Genomic DNA, 20,259 nt, shown 5'->3' on the forward strand with positions numbered 1-20,259 from the left:
AGATGGCAAGCAGTCCTATATATGTTGAATATGTCATAGTATATCCTAGATACAATGTATGTGTGCAGATCCAAACAGTTTTCTTGTTGCACAGGGAGAATTGGATTCAGAAGGTAAAAGTAACCCGGGAAGAAAAACAAAAAACTTACATTATTATTAGAAAAATTAGCTAGATCTTGATTTAAAAAAATGACTTTATTGGACATTTTGTTACACCCTCAATCACCTAAGCCCTTTGCAACCTGGCGTATACAACAACCACTCTAAAGAACTGTTTTGCTTTAATTTTTTTTAAAAGTATTATTGATATTTTTGTTTCTTTATTGGCAAAATGTCTCCCATTATCTTTTCTCACCTCCCAAAGAACCAGTCCATATAACAGAAGATATTTTTAAAACATCATTTTTATTGTTTGAAACTGAAAAAAACTACTGCTCGAATAAAATTAATGCGTCCAGATAAATAAAAAAAGAAATCAAAAAAAGGAGAAAAATATATCTAATTTTTCAGATTAGGGTTTGATTTCTAAGATATATGAACAACTAAAAAAAGAGATATATATCCCCAAAGTTTTAGTGCAGTTTTAGCTAATAACAAAGATTTCTTGAAAATGCACACACACACACACACACACACATATATACATATATATATGGATATAAATATCCATATATATATATATATGTGTGTATGTATATATATGCATGTGTATATATACATATATGCAAATAGAGATATTATATACACCTATATACATATATAAAGCTCGAGATAGATAACCAAAAGCCATTCCCCAAAATATATGTCATCAAAGGATGAGAATACATAGTTCTCAAAAGAATTACAAAATATTGAAAAGCACATTAAATAATAATGCAAGTCATTTATTATAAGAAAATGCCACCAAAACAACCCTACGTTTTATCTCATATCCTTCACTTTCAAAGGAGAGAAAACATAGGAATAATTAATGTTGGAGGGAATTATGAGAAGATGGGCACACAATCAAATTGGTGGTGCTATAAATTGGTACATTTTATAAAGTAACTTGGAATTATGCAAACAAAATGACTAAAAGGTCCATATTCTTTGAACCAAAGATTCCTTTCCTAGGAATATACCCCAAGGAAGCCATTAAGAAGAAGAAAACACTCAGAGAAACCAAAATATTAACTTTTTTTGATAGCAAAGAAGTAGAAACAGCCAGTGCCCATTAGTTGGGAAATGGCTAAAGAAACTTGTGGCACTTCAATATAATGGAAGAATTAAATATAGGCATTTTTTTTCTAAGACTATAGATGAAAAAGGCAGAATAATTGTAGCTTAAGGGGATCTGGAGACTTACTCATGTTTCAAGGGAAAAGAGAATTTGATATTTAGAAGTGATTGGAAATTCTTGAGAGAGGGGGGATGCTTTGAGATTGCAATATGATTGAGGCTCTAGGATCAATTGTACATGTAGAGGGTTTGACCTTGGCAAGGAGAAGAACTACCTTTTTGTCAGAAACAGTGGGAAAGGAAGACAGAAAGGGAAATCACATAAAAAGATTTTTGAAATGAAGAAAATGGGAGAAAGGAAAGATCACTTACAACAGCCTCAATTTTCTCAATAAAAAATAAAGTCCTTCACTGTAAAAAATGAAAACAGAAGATGTATGAAGTTCAAGAGAGGAAGAGGTGATATGAAATAGCTTGTGTGGGGCATGAGAAAAGGAATAAATTGCAGAGGAATAAAGAGAATAGCCTGCTGTAATAATGATCCAGATGAGATTGAATTTTTTGTTGTTGTTGAAATTGGTAGGTAGAGTTGTGAGACTTCCTCTCATTATTTTTAGTGGTCCAAATGTGGAAACAAAAGAAGAAATAACCCAGGGCTGAGGTTTAGCATTAAAGAATAACAACTAGACAAGCAACAAGGGATTCAAGAGTAGTGGACTACACAGCTGAAATGGCTCAGGCTTGAAATTGGAGAAGGAAGAAAATGAATCCAGAGAAGTTATACTTTGTCAAATTATTAAGAAGTAGAAAGATTGAAGGTCTTAATTTAAAAAAATACCAAGAATAGAATGGAAAGAGGTAAAGGACAGGAGATGGGAGAATGATATGAGGTGAGAGTCAGATAACGGAATGACAGAGTTTCTAATTCAGGGAATTGGACATTTGTGAGTAGTCCTGAGATCCAATGTGTACCCATCCCTATGTATTACTGAAATATGTGCAGGAATAAGTGATGAGGTTTTGTGACTGAGCAATAGAAAGGGTAAGGAGTTGAGGCAATATCTATATGGATATTTAAGTCCCCTATTTGTAACAGTAAGACAGGGGAAAAGGAAAAATAAAAGAAGAAAAATTAGAAGGAAAAAGAAGGTACAGTTGATACAAGCAAACAAAATTGGAACTAAAACTAACTATTTTTCATTTTAATAGAGAAAGAATAAATGTCTTTACTCTTTAGTCTGTGATATATTTGAAAGGCAAAAACATTTTAATGAAGCCAGTTATTTGGGAATTAAATTGTCAACATTATAAAAATCATGACAAAAAAGCCAGACATAAAGTGAACAAGAATAAAAGTCACTGGATGCAAGTTGTATAAAAGCTTGGTCTCTGATTTGTTTTTCTAAGGGAAGTAGGAATCTAAAGTCCTTGCCTGTTAATCATAGAATCAGAGGGACCTGGTCTACAAGTCATCTGATCAGGGATGTAAGTTGTGTGTATTTGTGTGTGTGTGTGTGTGTGTGTGTGTGTGTGTGTGTGTGTGTTTTGCTGGACCGGTGGTTTCATCAGTTTAATGTCCTCCCAAATTAGAATTTTTCTTCTTCAAACCTAGAACTTGGGCGTTAAGAAATTGAGCTGAGGATACATTCCACTCAAGGATTTATTAAACACTACCAAACATTTTGCTGTGCACTAATATAAGAAATGAATGACTCGCCTACCCTCAAAGTTCTGGTATATACCAAAGGCAGGACTTGAGTCCAAGTCTTCTAGCTCAGTAGTTCTCAAAGTATGGTCTTTTTACTCCTCAGAGATCCTTATTTTCTGGTGGTCTGACAGATCAGAACTATCTTTATAATAATATTAATTCAATGCCCCCTCCCTTTTCCAACTACATATCTGTGTGAGGCTAGATTTTCTTTATGTGCCTCAACAAATACAACAGATTGCAACAGATTTAACGTAGATGCAGACAGGAAAACCCAGCTGTTTTCTATTAAGCTATTAAAGAGATTTGCAAAACATAAAACAATGCCACTCTTCTCACTAATTTTTGTTTTGAAAAGTACTTAATGTTTTTTTTATAAAAAGTATACTGAAATGTAATCAGTGTGTTATTGTTATTTTAAATGAATTAATAAATAAGCAATTTAACTATCAATTTTAATTGGTGATGCAATAAATATTAATAGATGAAATTCACATATACAATAGCTCTTGTGTGATCTCGATAATTTTTAAGAATGAAAAGAGTTCTAGGAGTCTTGAGCTCAAAAAGTTTGAGAATAGCTACTCTAGGTACTATTTCATTCTGCCTCTCCAGGGCTCTGATAGAAATAATTAGAACCCTGAATTCTATGTTCTTAAGTCATTAAAGACATTCACCCATATTATCAGAGATGAAAAGAAATCAAGTCATGCCCAGAGGAAATCCAAGAACGAGCCTTTAGAAATTTTTATATATTCAATCTCTCCTGCATATCACATTTCATTTGGTTTTCATGAGACTACATTTTCAGTGAAAGGTCAGAGTATATTTACTATGGGCTTGTGTTTAATTAGCCTAATGTACGGACAATGGTAAAAAAATAATGAGAATAGTTAGGAAGAAAAGGTGATCGTGGTGATTGTGGTTGGAATTAATGCATGTGTAGTATGATTAATGGAATTATGGCAAGTCTCACAGAGTCGATCAAAAACACATTTCTTTGACTCCTTTTCTTCCTAGTAAAGAAAAAGGCACTGTTCAATTATAGGATCCTAGGAAATTTCAATTTATCATTTAATGCAATTCTCTGACTTTAAGTAGGATTGCAACAAAACTATTAGAATTCCTTTAAAGGCCGTGTCTGATAAACTGATTTCATGAGGTAGAAAAGCCAGCTGTATAACGGAGAGACAATGAGGCAAGGTTGATCAGTCCCCTAATTTGGACTCACAAAAACCAGGGTTTAAATCCTGCCTCAAATATTCCATCACTGCGTGACCTGTGCAAGTTAACATCGCCCCTCCAGGGCCCAGTTGTGTCAGCTGCAAAATGAGCAAGTTGGACATGATGTCTAAGGCCCTTTCCAATTCTAAATCATGACACTACAGTGTAAAAATTTATATTCCCATTACTATATAACCTAAGTTCAGGTGATTTTCATACTAAAAATTTATTAAAGGCATATTTTAAAATTTTCCCCTTTGATTTTCATTCTACCAATTAAGCCAAGTGTCCTGAACCACTCAGATTGTAGATATACAGAGATATGGACAGAGAAGGAGCAAGAGACTCCAGTTAAGACAAAATATAGAGAGTCAGGCAGCATATTAGCTTATGGAAAACATGAGTTTCTCAAGCTATCCATTGCTGCTTCCAATCTAACACTTCACAATGCCTCTTAAATATGCCTTTGCTATATTTATATTTAAATATATTTATAAGGGGTAAAAATGATCACCAAAAGTCTATGCTAAGTGTTAATGGAGCCTAAACACCAATGCAGAGAATGTCAACCCAAAGCACTGAAAAAAGCTGCTGTTTATACTTCCCTAAATGACCATAGTATTTTAGAATTATAATGGGCCTCAGAAATAATTGAATTCTCATTACTCCCCATCTTCCCACTATCACTCCTCATCCTCAACTCCTTAGGAAACTAAGACACAAAGACAGCAAATGGCCAACCCAGAATTCCAGTTTAATTCTTCTCAAACCTGATGATCTTAGACTGTCTCTAACAAAAGCCAATCAAGAAGAGTGGTAATAAAATACTGATTCCTTCCGAGAAGAAAATACAAGAATAATTTTATGTTTTTGTGACAATGCTTTTCTTTTCTTATATACTGTTTAAAAACATCCATAGTGAGGTAACCCAGCTATTCCATTTCAAAACATATACCCCAAAGAAAGCAAACAATGTGTTTGTTATATGTTGAGATGTATTTATAGCAGCTCTTTCCACAATAGCCAAGAATTGTAAACTATAGGAATGCCTTTCTAAAGAGGAATGGCAAAACAATATTGTGATTTGTGGATATAATGGAATATTTTTATGCCATGAGAAAAAAATGGATAATTTCAAGGCAAATTGGGAAGAATTTTGTGATCTGATGCAGAGCAATGTGAAAAGAACTAGGCAAACAAATTATGCATTGATAGCAACATTAAAAAAAGAAAAACAATTTTAAAAGACTAAACTATGACTCCAAAAGACTAATGATGAAAATTGTCACAGATAGGGAGGTGGTGAATTTAAAATACATAGAGAGATAGATGTACATTTTAGGGCATAGTCAAAATGGAAATTTGTTTTGCAGAATTATGCAGTTATATGTTTATTTTTCCCTCTTTTTAAAATGAATTTAATGAAGAAGTGGGAAAAGTTATAAGGAAGAGGTTAAATTAATTAAGATTTTAAAAATTAGCAAAAACAGAACACCTGAACATGGTCACCAAACTGGGCTTGTTATTGATAGAAAGGATGGAAAGTTGGAAACCAGAGAGTATTTCGGGCACTGTTATGACTTGAGAATTAACAATCCTTCCGGGGCTTTTAGATTTTTGTTTTAAGCTCACCATTAGATGAACAATACCTCAATTCTGATGTGTTGTTTCCTCTGTGCAGTCCTGAACATTTAGTCTGAGCTGTGTCTCTGCAGGCCCAGGATGGCCTGGAAAAGCAGCCTATAGTCTTTGAAATATGAATATTTCCTATTCTATGCCACATTTAGGTGCTGGAAAATCTGCGAGACTGGAAATAAATCAATAATTTTCCTTTAAATAAACCACAACCCATTTTTTCACATGATCAAGATTAAAAAGAAAATGTAGAGGCAACAGAATGAAGCAGCAGCTCCAGAACAATTCTCCTCCAAAAGGTGTGACCTTCTCTATCAAACCTGGAAGTTGGCCTTCAAACTCTCACCTTAGAAGAGAGCTGATGCAGTGCAGTTAACTTCAAAGCCATTTGTATGGCAAAGAAACAAAAAATGAGTCACATTACTTCGCAATCACAGCCCATTTTTAAACCAAATAAAATATTACACATTTTAATTACACACCTTATTCCTCATTCTTGTCTCTGAATGACTTTGGTCGTTTTCCAAAAATCCAATCAATGACTAAAAGATTTACCACAATTGAGGATGTTCAAAAAAGGCTCTGCAATTCCAAAATGGGAAATCTAGTTCTAAAATTGTAATGAGCAAGAGTAGCACCATTGGAATAAATACATATCAAAATAAAATTATATATATATATATATATGTGTGTGTGTGTGTGTGTGTGTGTGCGTGTGTGTGTTTATATAATTGAATCATTTTTTAAATACGATTAGACAAGAAAGTTCAGAAGCAAATACAAACTGGATAACTTTGAAAATAGCATGTTGAAATTTCTAATATAATTTTCTTTTTTAAAAATAGCTAGTTGTATGAAAAGAGTGCTTTAATATAGGATTTTTTTCACTATTCTTTCTGTGTGGCAATATTCATTTTGAGTGGTTTATTTCATACTCAAATAATTAAAAATAATTTTAAAGGTATAAGTGCATTGTCATTCCTGGAAAGGGGGTGACACACTGAATGTATTACTTCTGATGTGTTTGTAAAAATCAGTCAAATTATTTTATGGGTTACATTTCCCATGTAAGATTCCTAGAGCATTCTTTCCAGCATCCCTTTCTATTATTCTCAATCTGTTTTTCTGTGTGTTTTTTCTGCCCTTTTTTTTCTTTTGTTATTATTCCCAGCCTGTCTCACAGTTACACTCAAAACTCTTCTCACCAATCAAAGTTGCCATTTCATTGCCAGCTGTATTCTAACAGGGTATCTGGAGGAAGCTGAGATGGGTGGGTTTCATCCATTCATCACTATCTTTAGATTAACAAAGATACCCATCACACAATGTGTTGTAAAGCAGTTCACTTTCCTTTATGACACACATGACATTTTCCCTTTACCAACTCATTTTCTCAGTTTCCCCACAAGCACACAAAAGCTTTCTTATTGCTGCCAAGAGGAATCACTATGGAGAAATGGACTTCATCTATTAGGCACACTAACTGATCAGTGATTTAGGGGAGTGAATAACTGCAACACTCTTAGTTAATACTGTAGCTCAGTGCTACATTTCAAAGGACAAAAAGCGAGCTACTAGTTTTGCCCAAGGTGATCTGGAGAAATGTGTCATCACTTTAAAAAAATAAAGCTGAAAACTAGTACCATTACTTTTCTATACGCAAGGAAAGCTGACAAATGTCTGTCTCTATTTCCAGAAGGAATGTCTCTAGGGAATGAATAAAAGCTCAGTGAGCAAAGAACTTCAGATTTCCATTTTTTTCTAAGACTCAAAGATCTCTAGTTATGCTAGACTTTTTCTCTTAGCCATCCACGATGGGAAGAGTGGTCAGAAAATAAATTGTTTTGTCCAGAAGACAACAGACATAGTACAGGAAAGAAACTGCCAATGGACTAGATTCTTTCTATTGTCACTCGCATTTACACCAAAAAAAGACCCGATAAAGACCCTAGAAAAGCATCATGTAACCTCTCCTTCAAGCCAAAGTGATTCCTAAGGCTTTGGGATACCTGCCTTTCTTCCCACAAGCAAAATCACTTCATCATTGTCTGCCCAAGACTTGTGTAATTCTCCAACTGAAACTTCTCCATGTTGAATTTGAAAACTACCCAGGACCAATATTTTGGAACAGTATTCATTCACTCTTCCATGTCCCCTTTTTGTCCCTGCGCAGTCCCTATGGGCTCACAATTACCTGTGCATTCTCCTGATCAATGTTTCTTGCCCTCTCCATAGCCTTTCTCATAACAACAAAAACAGAAAGCAGTGTTATTTGGCCATTCCATTTCCTCCGTGGCACTTAAGGGCCAGCTAGGAATGATAAATGGAAAGGTTTCATGATGTCATTCTCATGTCAGCAATATGGCAAGTTTAATCCCAACTTTACAGAACAGACTGATCCTTCTCAAAAACCATCATTTCCATTTCCATTTCCTCTCCTTCTTTTGTGCTGTTTGGTCGTTGGTACAACATAACAATCAGAACTGAGGATGGGGTGGAAATGGAAGGCAAGCCACTGACCTCCTTTATCTTTTCCCCTTTCAATGGTAGCCAGAAAAAATAACGAAAAGCATTCAAGTTACCTGGGGGCTCATAAGATAGGAAAGAAGCCCCAAGGAACAGAGCAGAGGGTAATGAAATCACACGTTAATTATTATTTTTAAACAATTACATCACATTTTAAATAAATCACAAATAAATGGCATTGGTCTCAAAAGACTCCGGGGAAAGAGTCATATAAACTCTTCTCCATTAATAGATAAAGTGAAGATACAAGTTCTACAAGAAGTTAATTAGAAGTATCATGTTTGCATATAAAGGAAGCATGATACATGTAAATCCACTATAACACTAATTAAGCTAACATTTATATAATACCTACTATATACTGTGCTAAGCATTTTACAATTATTCACTCATTTGATCTTCAAAATAACCATGTAAGGTAGACGCTGTCACTTTATTGATGAGAAAATTGAGTCAAAGAGAAGTGACTCACATAGCTAGTACATAATTAAGGCAATATTGAAACTCAGATCTTACTGACTCTACACCCACAGGCTCTAGCCACCATCACTCTCTAACTGCCCCTCACTCTACCATACTGTATATTAAGGAACTCATCTACTTGCAGAATCAACAAATGGTTAATAGGCAATGATGCAATAACTCAAACATATTAATTATTTTATCAGTGGAGTGATGGTTTAATGATTTTTTTAAAAATTTCATTGGTGTAGGTACTATTTCTATCAATGAAGATTACAGTCATGGTTAGAATCTTGCTCTTTCTTGTTCAATAAAATTTATGTCCAGGCTTCACCATAAATCCTCCAAGGATACATTCACTTCTAGAACTGGTAAGGTCCTCAGAGGACAGCTAATCTAATGCTGAACCACAAAAACTATAAAAAAAAACCTAAAAACAATCTTGTTCTTTTATATCATAATGATACCATTTGGGCTATAAATCTCTCTCGGTGCTCTTTCAAAAGTCCTTATCTTTATCCTCCATTATCCCTTGTACACAATTTTTCACATGCAAGTCCTTATGGTAATATACTAAAGTCTTTTTATACTCAAGATGCATTTTACCATGAATCAACACAGGCTTCTTTTGTAATCTACTGAGGGATCACCATATTTCAGATAATAAAAATTGGTCTAAGAGCACAGGAAAAAAATAATTTACACAATCTCAGTGTTGGAAGAAACCACAATAACCTTAGCTCAGCTTGCTCCTGACCAAGAATTCTTTCCATTACATTACCAACAAATGAGTATATAGACTTTGCTTGAAGATATGAAATGAAGGGCAGTCAGATATTACAGGGGATAGAGTGTTGGACCTGGAGTCAGTAAGACCCATCTTCTTATTTCAAATCTGGCCTCAGACATTTACTAGCTGTGTGACCCTGGGCAAGTCACAGTTTCCTTATCTGTGTAATGAAGTGGGAAATAGCAAAATCACTCCAGGATCTTTGCCAAGAAAACCCCAAATGGTGTCATGGAGCATCAAGTACAATTGAAATGACTAAACAACAACAAGAAATGAAGGGGAAACTCACCACACTCAAAAGCAATCAGTTGTATTTTTGGAGAGTGCTAATTGTTAGGAAGATTTTTTTCCCTTCCTTCAAGCTTTGCACATAGTGGATATTTAATAAATATTTTGCTGAATTAAATTGAATATAATTTGTCTATCTCTAATATTCATCTATTGTTTCTAGTTCTGCTCCCAAGAGAAAATCAGACAAAGGCTAATCTTTCAACTACATCACCAAACAATCGAAGATTGCCATCAAAAATAGAAATGATACATCTACCTATCTATACCTATATATATATATATATATATATATATATATATATACATATATAACTATATGTATATATTTATAAATCTCACAATTGTATATTGTCTTTCTTGATAAATCAATATAGTGTTGAATAAGAAACTGCAAAATGATCAAGTGGAACAAGGATACCATAAATCATATAAAGCAAATATATACCATAATTAACTACTATAGCTCTCCCCTCTTCCACCCAGAGGATTATAATTGTCAATTACATGTTAGTATTTATAGTGCAACCATTTCTACTTCAAAAAAAGATAATCACAATCAGAAATTCTGTGTGCTAAAAGGGATGAAAAACATATGAGTGGCCCTCAAGTCATAAGGCTACTTATTTCGAACCTTCTGTCTCACAAAGTAAACATGCTTCAGTAACTCTCAATAGCCTCTCTACTTTGTCTCCTTCTTCCTCATCAGTGCAAATTGACGTGGACAAAATTAGAGAGGCGTATAAAATCATAAAAGGAGTACTAATCCATAGAAGCCCTGGGTCCTACTCTATGCTCAGATAGGGACTAATGGGGAAACTCTACAGTCATTCATTTTTTGATCCTCAGTTTCACCTATAAATAGAGAAAGGATTTGCACTAAGACATAGTATCTTAGTGAGTGAAAAGGAACTGGTTTTGGAGTCAGGAAAACCTTGGTTAAAACCCAGTAACAACTTTGGCAAAGCTTAATCTCTAAGGGTTCTGAACAACCCTCTATGAATATATCGTAAGGAGACATTATCATCTGATCCATACTGGTAGAGAGTTTCCATAGCAATTGTTCCCTGTATTGACGAGATCTCAGCAGTCACCCTAAAATAAATATTGGTGCTTCCTAATTCACTGAGTCACAGTGAAGAACAAAGCTAATGAACCATGGAGCACTAAGTAAATACCAACTATTGTATTTTTGAATACTAAAATAAAAATAATTGTATTTCATTTATCAATTTATTGCTGCCTTTATTGATCATATTCTATGTGACTTTACACATCAATTTTTGACTACATTCAACCTAAGTAGCTCACTCCAGACTTCATCCTGTTTTCCATCAGTTTGCATAGGAATTTTGGAAATCTCTACTATTTATTAGTCAAATCAACTTTATCTTCTAATTCAAAAGAAAAGTTTCCAGACTAGTTTGGCTAGTTAAGAATTTCAACTCAGCTAAATCTCTATTTATTAATTGTCCTGGGACTCAGTTCACAGTTCCTAAGCACACCAAGCGAGTGGAAAATAAAATCAGGGACCAAAAGGAAAAACAAAATACTTAATAACACCCAAAGTTTTTAATCTGTATTGCAAAGAAATGTCTCATCTGTGCAATACTCCTTCTTAAAAAATGAAAACCTTAGAAAACAGATACCATTTTGTATCTGAAAACATAAAATAACTGGAGAGAGTCCATCAACAAACATCAAGACTGCATATAAAACTATGTACATGTATACAAGTCTACAAAAATGTATACGATTTACAAGAGACAGAGAAAGTTCCATAAAGGTGTAATAAAATTCTATGCAGAAAGTCAAAAACAAACACATAACACTTTCAATATTAAACATTTTAGAGTATCCCTAACCTTTCAAGAAGGTAGCCAAGTCCCACAGTAGATAGAGCACTGACCTTGGAGTCAAGAAAACCTGAGTTCAAATCTGTCCTGAGACACTAGCTGTGTGACCCTGGCCAAGTCAACTAATCTTGTTTTCCTCAATTCCTCACCTGTAAAATGAGCCAAAAAAGGAAATAACAAACCACTCCAGTATCTTTGCCCAAAAAAATCAAAATTGAGGTGAACAAGAGTTGGACACAATTGAAACAGTTCAACAGCAGCAAACCTTTCAAGATCACATACATTCTAGTTCATGCATCTCAATTTCCCATGGGCATGTTTCCTAACATTTTTTCACCATTCCTTTTATTTCCTTGTAATGAAATTCAGTTTTGTGCCATTTCATTTCATCATGTAATAGCATAGTATTAGAAACATATTGAGCTTATTTTTTTTTAATGAGACTATTTCACAGTAACCCACTAAATTGTAAACTCCTTGGGACAGCATTGATTTGTTTCATATTTGTCTCTCCTATGCCCATCTTAGCACACCACAATTGGTGGTTTCTTGCTTTGTATTTCTTAAATTGAATTAACCCTGAATTGACTTATAAAAACAGAGATTCTATCTACTAGAGAATAGGATAGAACTAATTTCTCTCCTAAGCTTGCAAAGAACAGTCATTACTTCCCATTTGCATCCCTAGCAATTCTGTACTCCATCAAAATTTCTGCTTGGCTGGAGAGAGAAATTGCCCACAGGTGCCCTACAGTGATGAAGTGATGACTGAAAGCATCCAAGGCATTGCGATCATGTCATTCATCTTTAGTGGAACCCCCCCTGAGACTCAGATAACAATAACCCTACCTATTGACTTTTCCTATATCCATCATGCAAATGCAAAGGATAATCTAGTCTTGTCCTTAGGATGATTTCCTCATTTCTTTGTACTGCTTTGAAGCTACTTTTAATTTCCTGCAGATCTATTTTGTTTTTTTTATCTCTATATATGTTGCATCCCACAGAGGAATATAAGCTTCTTCAGGGAAGGGTTTGTTTTGGGATTTTGGGTGTTTTGTGTTTTTTGGTTTTTGTAGCCTTGTACCTGACACATAATTAACAGTAAATATGGCTGAGTTGAATTGAACATTCCATTGCACAGCTGTTAAGTTCCTTTGGTTTTCCATCACGGACCACAGTTTGTCAATCTTCCCAACTTGGACAGATTTTTGTTTGGTTTTCTAGGGTTAGAAACAACACACTGTAGACATTGAGTACGCCCTTATCAATTGTATCCTTAGTACTGAGGACCAGACCACAGAGAAAATACATCAAATACCTGAAGTGGTTCATCGGAACACTTTTCTCTCTGAACCGAAGGGGCAGAAAGTTCTTGCTGGGGTTTTGATGGCTTCTTTTTGGCTTTTTCCATTTGGACATTCGTAAAATAGTTAACCGCAGCAAACTCAATGAGGGCAGAGAACACAAAGGCAAAGCACACAGCTATGAACCAATCCATGGCAGTAGCATAGGACACTTTGGGCAAGGAATGCCTGGCACTGATGCTCAGAGTTGTCATTGTCAGAACAGTAGTTATTCCTTCAAAACAAAGAAACAGAAAAATTTAGCTTTATTTAAAAAAAAAAAAAACAAATGGAGATGAGGATACATGATAAAGTTTAAAAAGAACTATCCAAATTGTAAAAACGTACAACAACTGGGGTGGGAGGGGAAGGATTATATAATTAATTGAGAGATTTTTAAAACATGATACCAGTGAGTAATAAAGAGAAAGCAATTCAAGGACAAATTTGTGTAAGAATAAAGTCTACTTAGACAATTATATTTCTGAAATGATTACAAGATAAAAAGATATTTGTTAGAAGTTACAAATTTCTCTCAGGTTATGACTGACCTGAAGATTTCGCAGCTACACTAAGATTCTTTCAATTAGTTCCTGAAAATCCTACCTCCTCTGCCATACTGTTCCTTAGAAATTAGAAAACATGATATTCCCTAGAAAAAGTCCCACAATTCAGTCCAGTCTCAATTCCACATCATAACACAACATTTCCCAGGGGACATATACACAAAAACCCTGAATTTTATTATCCATTGATTTTGCATAGTTATATGTGTCTATATATCTTTTTTTATGGCCACTGTTTTAGTGTTACTTCAAATTATAAAGTCCCGAGGGAATTAACCCATTTAAATTTCTTCTATACATGACCCAGAAGAAAGCCAACCAAGCAATTAGATAGTAAAATGCTTTTTCGGTGACAATGAGAAGTTATTATAGAAATTCAAAGCCAAAAGTAGCTGGCCCAAGAAAATATAGACAATATTTAAGAAGATGATAGATTCAAGCTATCTCTAAAGGAGCACTACATATTGACTTTACTACTGATAGCCATCTTGAGAAAAACTCACCACTTGAAACTAAATGCTGGGATAGAGAGAATCCAATCCAACAAGAATTTATTAAGCATCTTTTACATGAATATACTATGGTAAGTATTAGAGACACAAAGATAAAATGAAAGAAAAATACTTTTCCCTAAAGAGTTTAACATTCCCTCAGGGAATTAAAACATATAAATAAGTTTATTTATAATTAGTTGAGGATGCAGAGAGACCTAAGATCTGTGCCAGTTAATCAGTGCAAAGGCAGAGGCAGAAGATGGATAGTTTAGGTTCACAGAATGACAAATAGGTCTTTGGGGCTTTCACATAAATATAGTATATGAAGAGAAAAAATGTAAAATAGGTCTGGAATAATGGGCTAGAGTTGTAGATGAAATATTTTAAATGTTAAACTGAGAAAAAACAACAGTGAGCCCTTTAATGAAATGATTCTCAATTAGAAAAGAAGAGAGAATATAAAAATAGGGGAATATTCACCCTCTCTTAGAGAAGAGATTATTTAACATAGATCAGAAAAAGAATAGCAAGATCTTGAAAATTTTTCAATGAAGGTCATTTGAAGTAGGATGAAAAGCCCCCAGGAATCAAGTTCCCAAAGAAAAACAATATTTAAAAAAGATTTATTGAAAGCATTAAAAAATGCTTTATCTGTGGATGCACAGAAAATTTATCAACAAAGATTTTTCAAAGACAGATATAGATTATGAAAGCAAGGTTAATGAAAGATGAATAGAAAAATCTAGTATATTCCTCTAAGAATATGGCTGAAGCCCAAAATGAGCTGATGAAGAAGAAAAAAGCTAACTTTTTTCTATGTTGAAAAGTATCGAAGAAGAGAGAAGAATGCTACTTGGAGTGGAAGAGATGAATATAATTAATGTTTAAGAAAAAGACAAAGCTCTTAAACTTTGTTTATAGTTTTCCCAATACCAAAGACAGTGTACTATATACTGGAAAGGACAAGACAAAGATTAACAGGATGTGAATACTGAAGATAAATAGAGAGATTATTAAAAAAAAACAAAACAAAAACAAAAAAAAAAAAACAAAGGCTAGCCTTGATGACTTCAAGTCACCTCATTTAAATGAACTATATTCTAAGGTACCTGCTAAAAGAAATGGCAGATTAGTTTCCAGCTTCACTTGTTCTTGTTGTTCCAATGGATGCAAGTAGGAGCCATGTCTAAAAGTTATAAAGAGGTGAAATTATGTTCAATATAAGAAAAACATTTTTAAAAAGCCATGTCCAAAAATAGACTGGTCTGTCTCAGAAGTCAGTATGTTCTACCTCCTTAAAGATCTTACAGAAAATGGTGTCTGATGACTTATATGGTATGCTAAAGAAGAATACTTATTTAAAAATAAGTTTTGCAAAATATGTACTAAAGCCTCTCTCCCAATTCTGGACTCTAACTTTATCCCTGAATAGAGATTATTATAAATAATCATCAATACATTAGTGAACAAAACAATCTATCTCTTCAGGATGAAACAAATATCTGCTGAATTGCATAGTCTCTTTACTTTAACAATTTTCCAGTGGACATACCATAAATTCATAGAATTTAATATTTTTCCTATTTAACTACAAACTGACAAAACCATAAAACTTTCGAGTTGAAAGGAAATTAAGACGTATTTCTCGGTTCAGAAATGAACTGTTGTCATGCTGATGACTTTGTTAATTAACAATGTCCTGCCATAGCTTTTAAATCTTGCAGCTACATAATGTGGAGATGAAGCCTAATTAGTCTTTTATCTTGTGAAAGACCATCACTTTAATTAAAATTTAGGAGCAGTAAGGTTTTCGGTGACCTCCACAACTATTACCCACTAACTAGCTACAATTAAGCATTCTACCTAGATTAGACATTTGCATCCTCAGTGTGAAGGAGTCAGCTCAGAAAGCCCTTCCAGTTGTCAAATTCCTACTTCATTTATTAAAATTATTCTGTTCCTGAAACATCATAGGGGAAAAATTCTTTACTTTAATGTGATATAATGAAACTCATAGAGTAAGAAGACAAACAAAAGAACTAGTGTTTCAGTGAGCTTTATTGCTTTGGAAGTCTGTTAAAAGTAGAGTATACCACCCTAAGGACTATTTCTCCCACAGGCAAAACGGCCCTCAATTTCTTTTACTGTTTTTTGGGGACGTTTCTGCCTTTTGGATTTTTCTACAGAGACAAGGAGTGTGTAATTCCAGCAATAATTGAGAAAGAGATGGTTGAAGGTGACATGAATGAGCAAGGCAGATTATTACACTAACTCAAAACCTTTAGACACTACTCTCCAGGTGTCTTTAGTAAATGTAAACCTGCCATTAACACATGAGTGTGGAAAGGAGAGGGAATGAGATGGGGGGAAAAACAGAAGGGAATCCTCCAACCAATATGGCCTTTGTCTTCTGCGATGAACAAAGGGCATGACATTTTTAACACCGCCTGAGATGTTTAAATCATTCCCCTTTCAGCCAGGGAAAAACACTTCTTTTTCTAATATTATTCTATTAAGGGTGACACAGAGCATGTCCTTGGGCACATGTATTACACACTGATTTAGTGTAGCATTTGCCCGATCACACAATGAAGTAAATGTTGCACAGGGCAGCAGGCAGAAGCAGCAACTCAGATTAGAATCAAACCGTGTCTTCTTGGGTACCAGAAAGGCTGATGTCGGGGTACATCTGTCTGAAGACATTTCTTGCCCTGTGTCTACCCTACAGATATCTCAATACAGTGTTTTTTGCTTGTTTATTTTTCCTTTTGTCACATTTTAATATCAATACCAATCCCTGAGCTAGAACACAGAACATGATCATTTTTGCCCATAATATGAATACAAGCTGTAAGTACACAGAAGCGAATATGGGCTGACCAATCACAAGGGAAATAAGTAACATTAACTTAACAGTGTGATAACACATTTCTGCCCGCCAGCTGACATTTACTCACATGTTTAAAGTTCCCCTCTCTAGGCCTATTTTTAAATCTTAGAATCATAGAATGTTAGAGCTCAAAGGGAGCTTGGAGGTCATTTACACTAAATGTTCTTTTTACTGAAGGGAAAACGAGGACCAGAGAAATGACACACAAGGTCAAGTGCTTGTACTTTTTCACTTTTTGACATTCTCTTGGACTGTATGTGATAACAACTATCCTCTAAAATGAACTGGTTTAGACTAGAGGACATCCCATCAAGTTCCCTTTCAGGGATAATTCTATAATCCTCTAGTGGAGGTAGAAATTGGTGTGAATAGAGAACATAATTTAGACACTAAAGAAAAACAAATTGTTGGAAAAAGAAATAATATTTTAAAAAGTGTTTCTACAAAAAGCAAATTCTACTTACAGAGGTTTGACTGGTCCTTATGGCTACATAAAAAAAAACCAGCTTTCCAATAAGTTAATTTTATCTACTTAAGTTCTTTAGAATCCCAAAGCTATGGGCACTATGGAAACTTGTAACTCTTCTCTAATTGGGCATTCTATCAGTAAACTCTCCTCAAACAAATGGGACGAGATACCTAAAACAGCCTCAGATATTCTGAGATGCTCCAGCATACAGAATGAGTTGATGAACTGAAACTTTTTTCTAGATATCTACCTACTTTTGACTTCCTAAAGTTAAAATTTCATTATTGCTGCCAGGAGGTTGGCAAAAGGTTGCAAAGTGACAATCATCTGAGTCATTGACAGAAGGCGGGTGGCTGCCAACTATAGTTCCCCTTCCTCTCTAAGAATATCTAAAAATCATTGTGGAAAAAAGTATGTGGCAAAAGCCAGCGGAGAGACTGAGTTTTTGATATAAACTAATAACTGATCACCAATGATTACTACTCTTTGGGTTCCTCAGGGTCCTATTAAAAACATATGATAATGTATTTGGAAGCATTTTCAAAGATTCTAGCTATTATAAATATTATTTCTAGGTGCAGGCTTTAATGGCAAAAGACCCGAGGTTCTTATTTTACCCTTACCACAACAGTTTGTGATCAAAAAGAAGCTCCAAAACTTTCCAAGAAAGTATTTGGTGATGTAACAGCAGCAGACTTCCAAGGCTCTTTTTCCTCCAGGCAGAATATATCAATCTCCTAGAAGTTTCCTGACCAGACATCTGACCCAGAACTAGACTAGCACTTGTAAGTATTCTCTATGGACTACCTATATCACAGTACACTGACTATTTCAAAAAGCTAATTCAGGGTTTATAGGTTCACATGAAGATTTTTGTGTATTCATAATTTCCACTGATAGGATTTGTATCATACCATAGAGGTGCTTCACAAAAAAGAGAGAGAGAGAGAGAGAGAGAGAGAGAGAGAGAGAGAGAGAAAGAGAGAGATCATTGTCCCGCCCCTACAATAATGATGAATGGTCAGGAGCTCGAAGAGCCATCCAAATTATTACCTACTCCCATTCTAAGATACATCCCCTGAAAGCTTTCTTCCATACTCTCACTTCTATCAGTTCTGCTATCGTAATGCACAATTATGAAAGTGAAAAGTCAAAAGCTTTATAATTTAAAATCCCTTTAAAAATCTAACTTCCTATTTAATAAGATGTATGTGGCAGGATTTTAATCCAAGTCCTATCCTTGGACTATATAGTAAGAGCTATTTCAATTGCACAGTTCAATTCAATGAAGGAATCCTCCTTCATATGGAGAAAATAGTTTTTAAAACTTGCTAAATCTCTCAAATTCAAGCAATTCAAGGCATTATATGTTATAGAAAACCAAAATATAAACCAGTATAAAACATAGAACATATGTGGGCTTTAATAATGAACTAATAAACTGCAATTGTAGGAAATATTTTATTTTATTGCATTTAAACCATTTAAAGGTTAGGTTATTTTTTTCCCTTTCATTAAAAGCAAAATTATTCTAGGCCTTCACATAACCAATCAGCCATGAATTGTATTTGTTTTATTTTAAGCTTTTCTTTGCAAATTGCTTCCCAGTGTATTTCATTTTAACATCTAGATACAATTTCAATTAAATTACACAGCATTAGGCTTTGAATCCAAGAGTATCACTAAAAGGGAAATTATGTTCAGAGGTACATTTAGTCTTCATACTCATGGTTCCCATTGAGGCTAATTCAATATGACTCCAACAGGAGGGCTTCCAATAGTATAAAACCACCTAAAGGTAACATGAGTCCCAAGGACTGCACATACACATAACTTTAATGTTTCTTTCTGGTTGGAAAGTTGTAAATATAAACTGCTAACACAATTCTTAAGGGAAGGTTTCATTCCAAAGGCAAAATTCTAAAGGAGAGCAGGTAACATTAAGGACCAATAAATAAATTGTAATTACCAAACACAGTTCTAGCTGGAACAGATTCTTTATTTATCCAGAAGGAAACTTGAGAAAGAATCACAGTCATGATGCATGGAATATAAGTCTGAATCATGAAATAACCCATTTTCCTTCTGAGATGGAAGTAAACTGTCATAACAATGTATTCACCTACAAAATAAAACAGGAGGAAAATGTGTTACTGGCTCTGCATGCTACTTTTTCCATATACATATGTCAGACTACCAACTCATATCTGAAATAATAATAGCATCCAAGCTTCCCAACACAAGGCAGAGGCTGTGTTTGTTTCAGAAAGAGATGCTGAAAGGAAAATGAACATCACCACTTTTTTTCCAGTGTGATTATCTGTTAACGTAATGTATAGGGCTAATAATGATAATGCTTTTTTGGGTGAGTGATTATGGTATAATGAGTTCTTAGTTAAGCTCATTTAGCATATAAGGTACAGCCTATGGGATCTTAATTCTTTACCTAGAAAATTATAGATTAAACCTCTCTGATTTAGATGTATATATTGATAACAATGGGAATTTGTTTTTGTTTTGTTTGCTTTGTTTTATTTGATTTGGAGAGGGAAGGCCTGATATTTCACATGTGTAAAGAACTCCTTGTGTGAAAACTTCCTCCATTAAAGACTGGCAATTTTGTGATTAAACGTCTTAGAAAGTTTAAGGGAGTTACAGGGAATCTGTAAGTTACTTGCTATGGTCATTGGATAAATTGGGGGCAGTAGTGGAAGGTGTTTCTCTTACTCTTACTCCAAGACCGATTCTCTCCACTTCTTCTAAGAATTTAGATAAACAATTTAAGCA

The 20,259-nt window shown here is 34.4% G+C and overlaps 1 protein-coding gene across 1 annotated transcript in view; it reads right to left on the bottom strand.

Moving 5' to 3' along the window:
- Nucleotides 1-20,259, bottom strand: part of GABRA4 (gamma-aminobutyric acid type A receptor subunit alpha4) — a 91,478-nt gene that overhangs the window by 46,649 nt on the left and 24,570 nt on the right. Inside the window, exons 8-9 of the mRNA XM_003773279.4 lie at nt 19,442-19,594; nt 13,029-13,288 (exon numbers count right to left, since the gene is read on the bottom strand). Coding sequence (XP_003773327.1) covers nt 13,029-13,288; nt 19,442-19,594 — 413 coding nt within the window. The remainder of the gene's footprint in view (nt 1-13,028; nt 13,289-19,441; nt 19,595-20,259) is intronic.

This window comes from Sarcophilus harrisii, chromosome 6 (assembly GCF_902635505.1).
Source record: "Sarcophilus harrisii chromosome 6, mSarHar1.11, whole genome shotgun sequence".
Classification (NCBI taxonomy): Eukaryota; Metazoa; Chordata; class Mammalia; order Dasyuromorphia; family Dasyuridae; genus Sarcophilus; species Sarcophilus harrisii.